Consider the following 10,000-nt stretch of genomic DNA (forward strand, 5'->3'; position numbering starts at 1 on the left):
AAGCAGACAACACAAGAAAAACATTAAAATAAGTGTATAGCTATTGCCCCTAATTCTTCTTCTTCTTATCCTCCAAGACATATCCATGGCATAAACACAAACTTGTATAAACATGTCAAAACAACACAGCAAATATATCCATCTGTGCCCTGCTGGAAAAAAAGCTTCCATCCACACACTGCTCCATGGACTGTAACCAATACCCTGTAATATCTGTTACGGTAAGTTGCTAAGGATGAAAGCATCAGCTAGGTGTAATGTAATGTACAAACCCCAACTCCGATGAAGTTGGGACGTTTGGTAAACTGAGAATTAAATCAAAATGCTATCATTTTCAAAACATTCAATACATTCCTCAGATGAAGAATAGTGAAAAGACAACATATCAAGTGTTAAAACCGAGAAAATAATACTGTTTTAGGGGACATATGTACTCATTTCTAATTTGATAACTGCAACACGTCTCAAATAAGTTGGGACGGGGATCAGTGAAATGTTATAAACATCCAAATACAATAAAACAAAAAGGAAGAACATTTCAAAATGAATTGTACTGATGTATAATTTGAGTGTACAGGTATAAGACAATCACAGAGAGGCTGAGTCACTCAGAATTAAGGACGCTTCATGTGTGCAAATGATAGAGGGGTTTAACATTCCCCTATCCACCCGAGCTCACTTGAAATAGACCCAGAAGGCATGGGAAACTGTAAATTGCTTACAGAAGTCAGCAGAAGTTGCAGAAGTCAATTCTTTTTTTAAAATAATAGAGCCTTGCACATCCTGTACTACAGTGGAAATTGACATGCAACTTGTGTTAGTGCTAACTTCAAAAGTCAGCCTCCATGATGACATGGGGGTGCAGTAGTACATTGGTTAAGCTGTTCTAACTCACCTGTAGAATTAAATACAGTACTGAATGAAATAAATGGGTTTTAAACAGCATGAAAAGCCACTCGTGCTTTATATTTTGAAGGGAGATCTTCGATTACTGCCACATAGTAAGGACAAATTGCATTCTCTACTATGTTTTCACAGTTTAACTCCAACATAAGGACCAGCAGGACATAAAATAGCTGGCTTTTGGTCAAGACCTGCCACACTGTAAGCACTACAGAAAGGAAAACATTGCAAAACATGACAAGGAATACACCTACCATTTAAGCTGTTGAAATCATGTCCAAGATAGGAATCAACACTGTTTTTACATAAAATAATCTCATTGGTTAATGCTATTAACTGTTAAGTGTTGTCCTTTGTTTTGTTTTTAGTCTTCCTCGACATTTGCTGCCTTTTATTGTCTCCGTCCCAACTCTTTTGAGACACGTTGGATTTACATATTCATGAATATCCCCCAAAACAATAATTTTGGTCAGTTTTGATGGCTGATATATTTTCTTTGTACCGTTCTCCAACTAATGTCAGACCCAGAGTTTTTGAAAATGGCAGTATTTTGTTATTATTCACAATTAACCTTGCGTCCCAACTTATATGGAGTTGGGGTTTGTAATTTACTATTAATATTTCATGCCCTTCCTTTGCCTCTCCCACTCACCAATAACAGGGGAGCCTCCATCGAAGAGCGGGGCATCCCATTCGACCACGCAGGAATCCTCGCCCACGCTGAGGATCCTGGGAGCCTGGGGGGGATCGGGCACATCTGGGCAAAGAGGACAAAAGACGCTAAGTTTCCACAATGCAAAAAGCGGTAACACTTTATATTAATGGATGCATAAAAAACATGATAAAGACGTAGTCCATAATTAAGTAACTAATGATAAACAAATTATAAACGGTCAAAGGGGCTGACTGGATCTATGACCGCCAGGGGCACCCTCTCTAATTCCCGTAAACTGTAAAATAAAGTAGAGAGCATATAGAACTGAAATAATAAAATTTGATGAGGAGGCAAGATCGGGTACACCTGGGCAGAAAAAAATTATGCAGCACGGTTTCAATGAGTAGCAGAGTTTCTTACTCTGAGCTCCATCCTACACAGTGCACCTTTAAAAACACCTCTGTTTGGCCTTACCTACTAGCCTCGCGCATCATCCTACGTACTTCCGCCAAGAGACTTGGCTCCGCACTACATCTGGTACCTGTTTTCTGTTACGATGTTGACCGGGATTTGTGCCAGTGTTCTGACAAACGGTCCTACATTGTAATTTTATCCTACGGTAGGATGTTCTGTCAGACATGTCTGTTAAACAGTCCTACATCGCCATAGATAGACATCAGACATGTTTGTTCAACAACTTAGTTAAATCCTGATTTTTCCGAAAATTTCCTTCCTGCTTCCTGCAATCGCGTCAGATCAAACAAAGTCCAGACCATGAATACGAAATGAAATGTAGCATTATGGGATGGTCAGGACCAGGCTACATACCTACGACCTTGACAACGATGTCGGCCTTGTCCTCTCCGGCGGGGTTCCGAACGATGACAGAGTACGTGCCCTCGTCCTGACGCTCCGCCCCCTCGATGGTGAAGATGCAGTGGCCCTTGGTGCTCTCCACGTGCACACGCCCATCCGCCTCCGAGATCACCTTCAGACACACACACACACACACGTGTGCACATACATACACACACACAAACACACACAAACATGCATGCATACGCACACATACATGCATGCACACACACACAAGCACTCTCAAAGACACACACACACACACACACACACACACACACACACACACACACACACACACACACACACACACACACACACACACAATATGAACGTGGTCATTTGTCTCTTAGTCCACAGGCATACTCACACACACACACACACACACACACACACACACACACACACACACACACACACACACACACACACACACACACACACACACACACACACACACTCTCTCTCTCTCTCTCTCTCTCTCTCTCTCTCTCTCTTTCCATATACACACCTATGGAGACGGTATGAAGCTAATCCCATTCAACAAGGCTTGCATCACAGTGTGCTTGATATTTCACATGGTCTCAATGCAGGTCAACCCAACAAGTGAGCTGAACCTAGCATGACCAGCAGCAAACCAACGGCCATGGCTCAGTGCTGTGTGCTTCGTGCTTCGTGCGTGCGTGTGTGTGTGTGTGCGTGCATGTGTGTGTATGCATGTGTGAGTGCGCCATATCTCACATGGTCTCAATGCAGGTCATCTCGACAGGAGTTGAGCCTAGCATAACCAGTAGCACACCCAATACCATGCCTTAACCTGTGTTGCTAGCGTGCTAGCGTCTGTGTTTGGGTGTGTGTGTGTGTGTGTGTGTGTGTGTGTGTGTGTGTGTGTGTGTGTGTGTGTGTGTGTGTGTGTGTGTGTGTGTGTGTGTGTGTGTGTGTGTGTGTGTGTGTGTGTGTGTGTGTGTGTGTGTTGTGTGTGCGTGCATGTGTGATACAACCATGGCCATGACTCAGGCCCCCGGCTCTGCTCCATGCTTAGCACGTTTCCATGGCAACCATAAACAAAACAAACCAACAGGCAACAACAGTTGTCTCTCTTCCTGAAATGACATTGACAAAAAAATGAACCCAAACTGTAGACTTAATGATTTTTTACATTTTCATAACTATTATCCATGTAGTTTTGCCAGCTACACTTTGAGTAAAGTCAGTACGGTAAGTCACACATAGTACTGTATGAACTTCTTGTTTACTTAATGAGGTGGAATACATGGATGCTTGTTATGTAAATTAAGTACAGAAGGCTACATTTTGGGTTAATCTTTCTCTTTTTTTTCTTTATGAGTGCAAGACTCAGCCCTTTCTGGCACAGCGAATAGCACATCCCCTTAGTGAAGCGCCTAGGACAATGATACTTGCTCTCACTTACTGTACATGCAGGTGTGTAGACCCCCCTCGACCAGGAGTTCTAGAACCCTCAAGCAGTTCTGACTTACTGTAGTGTACATGCAGGTCTAGACCCCCCACGACCAGGAGTTCTGGAACCCACAATTAGGAGTTCTAGAACCCTCAAGCAGTTCTGACTTACTGTACTGTACATGCAGGTCTAGACCCCCCCCACGACCAGGAGTTCTGGAACCCTTAAGCAAGTTAGTTACTGTACATGCAGTTCTAGAGCCCAAGACTAGGAGCTCTAGCACCCTCAAGCACTTCTGATTGAAAGCATTGTACTGTACATGTGTCTTTGAGTGCAAGTCCATCTATTCCCTCTCGTCCTTTCCTGTGGTGGACGTTCAGCCCCATGATGTGACACTCATCCCCATCGTCTTAATGCAGTGATTCTCAAAGTGTGGTCCGGGGACCACTTGTGGTCCGCGACAGAGCTCAGGTGGTCCGCGAGGGGATCTCTACTTTTCCAAGACAAGCTAGCATTATACTATATTTGTAACATTATTACAAAGCTAAACATAGCTGAAGTATTATTTTCACCACAATAGCTTGTAATGTGAAAAATAGTAAGGGGTATCATTAGCAGTGTCAAATTAGCACCCGTCAACTGTCAAATCAGTTGACAGGTGGTCCCTGAAGATTTTTTGGGGGACAAAGTGGTCCTCGGTCTGAAAAAGTTTGAGAAACACTGTCTTAATGCAATATCTTGCAAAAGCATATTTCAGAGGTTATTCTCTCATCTGTAATTGGGACGTTGAAAAGGGGGAAATCCCCTCTCCAAAAACAGTCACTCTCTGCTGGTTCACGTCATCGCTTTCTCTACATACTGTAGATGGCATCAGAGGCAACAGGAAAGGATGGAAGGAGCTACGTAAATTGACTTGCAGACCTGTGTGTGTGTGTGTGTGTGTGTGTGTGTGTGTGTGTGTGTGTGTGTGTGTGTGTGTGTGTGTGTGTGTGTGTGTGTGTGTGTGTGTGTGTCCTTAGGCCTCCTGGTGGCCATAGCCGAATAGGCAGTTGGGAGACCAAACAGGCAGACAATATTAAAAACATGCACTTACCTTATATTATGGCAACATACATGTGACCATGTTAGGGGTGTAAATCACAGCCTTCATGACGATACGATTCGATATCGATTTCTAAAGGCAGTTATTTGATTACTTTCGATACTTAAGAATGCCCCACGCCACAATACAATACGTTTCGATTCGAGTTTTCCCCAATTACTTTTCCACTTCTATTACGTTGCACAGTTAGCAACTAGGGCATTGGGCTGAGGCCAGCGATTTGATTATTTGCGATACTTGAGAAGAATGCCCCACGATAAAATATGATTCGATTTGATTGGCGGCCGTAGAATCGATGCATCAATACATAACGATTGTCATTTGCACCCCTAGAACATGTGTGCACAAGGCGAGGACGGGAGGTTAGATATTGACGTGGACCCACAGGCTACTTCCTTAGCACCCTGCCGTACCACATGTGCCAAACTGAGCCGAGCTGTGTCATGCCCTGCTGTGCCCGTCCCCAGTGGTGTAGTCTACTTTTTTATGGTGGGTATACTGTATATTTGAGCATTTTTGAAGTGGGTATACTGTATATATTTGTGCTATTCAAAATAATGGATCAATCAATTTTAAGTGGGTATACTGAAATCCCTGAAATTTACAAGTGGGTATACTCCGTATACCCACGTTCTACGTAGACTACACCACTGCCCGTCCCTCCTCAGCCACAGGGCATGACAGGGCAGGGAGGCGTGAAGCAGGGCTTCATTTCCTTCACCATGTTGTGCCCGCTGCATGTACAGTACACCGCACAGGCATGGGCACTGGCACAAGGGACAAGGTAGGCTATGGCAAGGTGCTCAGGGCTGGACTAAGACCACAAACCGGACGGGGACATTTTGGCATAGGCCAACCCCCCTCACCACCACCACCCCCATACTACAATTATGATGGGCTCAGTCCACTGTATATTAAAGGGGTATGCCACTATTTTGGGGCATAGTACAGTTAAAATTGTTGGCCGGGGTTTATAAAGGTGGTAAAGTGTCTTATTTTTCAGGTAAGCCGTTGTCTTGCTTTAAGACAAGTTAAAAGAGGGAATATGTCGCTAAGCTAGTGAAAGTCAATGGATCCGTGTAGCATTGTAGCATAAAAAATTGTAGCATGTAAACCCCGGCCAACGATTGTAACTGTATTAAGCCCCAAAATAGTGGCATACCCCTTTAAGGATGCACAGATGGGCCGCCCTCTGTACTAAATTGTGGGTCGGTCTCTAAGGGAAAATGTTACACAAAAAAAGAAAAAACAAAAGCATAAGTCCCCTTCCTGATGACTGTCGGCCCACTGGGAAAATGTCCTGTATGCCAGATTACCATTCCAGCCCTGCAGGTGGTGCTGTGGCCTGTCCTCTTGAGAGGGGAGTTGGCAACAGCAGTGAATGCAACACCGCATGCAAGGAGCAAGAGCAGAATAAGAGCAGGAGAGCAAGAGAGCAGAGTGCCAACGATGCCAACGCAGCAGCAAGAGTGCCAACGGTGCCAAGGCCGGAGACGGAGACCGAGAAAGGAGGGCGGAGAATGGAGAACGGAGAACAGCAGGGGAGCAAGTGAAGAAGAGAAGCAAAGAAGAGAAAGGCATGCATGATGAATGAAGATGAAATGATGCAATGTAATGGTGAGGAGTTTGCAATGCGAGAGGTGGAGAAATGAAGGTTGGGCACAGAATGAACTGAAAAGGGAGAAAGAGGTGGAGGGAGGGAAAATGAATGGAAAAAAAAAGAATGAATGAAAGGGTGGTTCCGGAAGGTGTGACACACAGACAGCACTGGTGAGAGAGGGAATGTGTGTGTGTGTGTGTGTGTGTGTGTGTGTGTGTGTGTGTGTGTGTGTGTGTGTGTGTGTGTGTGTGTGTGTGTGTGTGTGTGTGTGTGTGTGTGTACGTGCGTGTGTGTGTGTGCGTGTGCGTGTGCGTGTGCGTGTGTGTGCGTTTAATAGAGAGAGAGAAAGCAGGACAGATGGAACATCACCAGAATAGAACAGAATCAGATGAGGAACAGAAACATTACTAAGGTACAAATGATGACATAAAAAGACAACACTGACATGGATGATACTGATGAAGATGAAGATGATGATGATGATGATGATGAGAATGGTGAAGATGAAAGAATTGGAAGGCAATGCTATGAAGACTTCTCACTATGGCTGTCAGTAAAAAAACATAAAAGACAAACTGCCTGTGTTAGAGCTAGAGCCAGTAGCACTGAACTACAGTACTGTAATTGTGGAAGCTATGGCGTAATGCACTTAAGATCAGATTGTTGGTGATAGGTTTGTGCACCTGTTTGAAGAGTTTGAAGAGCTTTAGAGAATTGTACAGACTGGAATGCTTTCATTACACTTTGACACTTTCATTGTTGTGCTCTGGTCCTTGCCTTGCCTTCATACAGTATAACAAGTGTGTGCTATATTTTTACTACAATGTACAATAATGTGTATTAGGTCTTTTTTGTATTTGTGTATTTATGTACCTGTAAACTGACAGACAGCTTAATTTCCTTCGGGATTAATAAAAGTACTATACTCTACTATTTTTTTAAATGCCCCGCTGAAATACAACATCCCTCCTGGTCTGGACAGTCCATGGATTGTGGTGCAATGACTTTGCAAGTCGTGATCTACAATGCTGCAGCAAAGCTTTTGTTTTGGCACCTGACCACTGACCAGGCTCGCACAGTTTTCCCTCTGTTGCGTTGAATTTCTGTTGCCCGCAACAAATTTCTGTTGCTAAGACCTGACCAAAAACGTGACCGTGAGCAAAACCATCCCTAACCCTAACAAGCAACACTTTACTTCCACCTTACTTTTCCCAACAACAGCACACTAAGCAAGGGAAATGGCAAAATTTGTGCCCAGGCCAAAATCATCCCTAACCCTGACCTGTCACAGGCAGGGCTGGATTCATGCACAGGCTAGACATGGCTGCAGCCTAGGGCCCCCACCTGCCACCACCCCCCCCCCCCCCCCCCCCCCCCCCGATTTTTAAAGTGAGAGATTGCAGAATTATGACAAGATGCCATATTGAGTACGTTGAGTACAGTTGGTAGACGTTGTTGTCCCGTAATTCCTAGCATGTAATGATGACACTGTCCATGTACATTTGTCACAAAATTTGCTTTCCGAGGGGCCCCACATCAACTTGTAGCCTAGGGGCCCCAAAGCCATCTTAATCCGGCCCTGGTCACAGGTCACTGTGGAGCACGAGTTAACTTACAGTTTTTTTCAATTGCTAACAAGCGCTTACCCATACTTTGGATACTTTTTCTAAACTCTTAACACAGACTACCACCTACCAAGCACAACTGGCCAAACAGTTCATTTTCTTCTCAAAAGCACACACTGTTAAATATACACAAAGAAATGCATTCATTGACTGTATTGAATGTATCAACTGCATGGCAATGGAAAGCCCTTGGTGTGCTAACTGTATTAACCCTATCCAGACTGGGCTTTTTTGGCATTCCTGGGCCTGGGGGGGGTGTTTTGACCCCCCCCCCCTCAAAACTCATGAACGGAATATAGTATTACTACGAAACTTGGAGGAGATGATCTACATATGGACATCTATGAATGATATCATTTTTGTGTAATTATCTGGTATTATGATGTCATTATGACATCATTATCTTATTATGCCCAAAATATCGCCATAATGGATTTTCCAACAAATTTAGGTAATGCACTTAAATTTTAATGATTTTATGCTTCAAACCACTTAAATGCTCACAAAGTTGTCTGATGCTAATGGAAATAACAAAAAAATATGAAAAAATATGGCGTCATAGATATGGTAAAGTGATTTTTGGTCAGACATACCTGTCAGAAAACCGTTGCCATGGCAACGGCAAAAATGATAAACCTAATCTTTTGGTACCTAACTGTAGCCAACTAAATGTTAGGAAAAGTCACAAAGTTTCGTAGTCATAGCTTAAGTCGTTAAGGATTTATACAACATCAAAGTTGGTGCGGGCACTTTTAGCCCCCCCCCACCCAGTCTGGATAGGGTTAAGAGTTTTGCAAATGTCGCTGAGGATTGGACAAAAGCTTGTTAGCAATTGAAAAAAACTGTAATATGCAAAGTCGTAGTGCACATGTCCGATAGACGTTTCAAGTTGGCATGTTTTCCAGTTGCGTGACGCCATGCTGCAACATTTCACTAACTTTATGCAACATTTCACTAACTTTGGCCTACATCTCAATCACGTGCAGCACCGGTGCATTCCACTGCATTGCATTGCATACCGTAACTGTATGACTTTCTACTTGGCAACAACATTTCACTAACTTTCACAAACAGCACGTGGAAGGCAATAAACAGGCTCTCAGTGACCTGCAATTAATCGTCTGAAAAATTACATAACTAGAGCAAACTTTGTGTGTGTGTGTGTGTGTGTGTGTGTGCGCGCGCGTGTGTGTGTGTGTGTGTGTGAGTGAGTGAGTGAGAGTGAGAGAGAGTGAGAGAGAGAGAGAGAGAGAGAGAGAGAGAGAGAGAGAGAGTGTGTGTGAGTGCACGCATGTGTGTGTGCGTGCGTGCGGGCGTGCGTGTGTGTGTGTGTGTCGGGGGGCATTCTGTTTTGACAGTTGCAGTAGTTTTGCTCACAGTGCTTCCAGAGACACGGCGTCCCCATTTAAAGTTCAGGAGAGCTCTCTGCTGTAATTCATCACCTGGATAACTAACACATCTCCCTAAAGTCTCTGACACTGTGTGTGTGTGTGTGTGTGTGTGTGTGTGTGTGTGTGTGTGTGTGTGTGTGTGTGTGTGTGTGTGTGTGTGTGTGTGTGTGTGTGTGTGTGTGTGTGTGTGTGTGTGTGTGTGTGTGCATGCTTTTGTGTGTGTGTGTGTGAGAGAGAGAGAGAAAGAGAGAGAGAGAGAGAGAGAGAGAGAGAGAGAGAGAGAGAGAGAGAGAGAGAGAGAGAGAGAGAGAGAGAGAGAGAGAGAGAGAGAGAGCGAGCGTACGTGTGTGTGTGTGTGTGCGTGTGTGTGTGTGTGTGTGTGCTTAGTGCTTATGTGTGTGTATGTGTGTGCGCGCGTGCTTGCTCTTCCCAAAAGTGTAGTTTGTCAC

General features: G+C 44.1%; 1 protein-coding gene across 1 annotated transcript in view; it reads right to left on the minus strand.

The window, feature by feature from the left end:
• The window catches only part of mybpc3 (myosin binding protein C3), a 122,930-nt gene that overhangs the window by 34,500 nt on the left and 78,430 nt on the right, over positions 1-10,000 (minus strand). Inside the window, exons 20-21 of the mRNA XM_063189564.1 lie at positions 2,387-2,546; positions 1,556-1,660 (exon numbers count right to left, since the gene is read on the minus strand). Of these exons, the coding sequence (XP_063045634.1) occupies positions 1,556-1,660; positions 2,387-2,546 (265 nt within the window). The remainder of the gene's footprint in view (positions 1-1,555; positions 1,661-2,386; positions 2,547-10,000) is intronic.

This window comes from Engraulis encrasicolus, chromosome 23 (genome assembly GCF_034702125.1).
Source record: "Engraulis encrasicolus isolate BLACKSEA-1 chromosome 23, IST_EnEncr_1.0, whole genome shotgun sequence".
Lineage (NCBI taxonomy): Eukaryota > Metazoa > Chordata > Actinopteri > Clupeiformes > Engraulidae > Engraulis > Engraulis encrasicolus.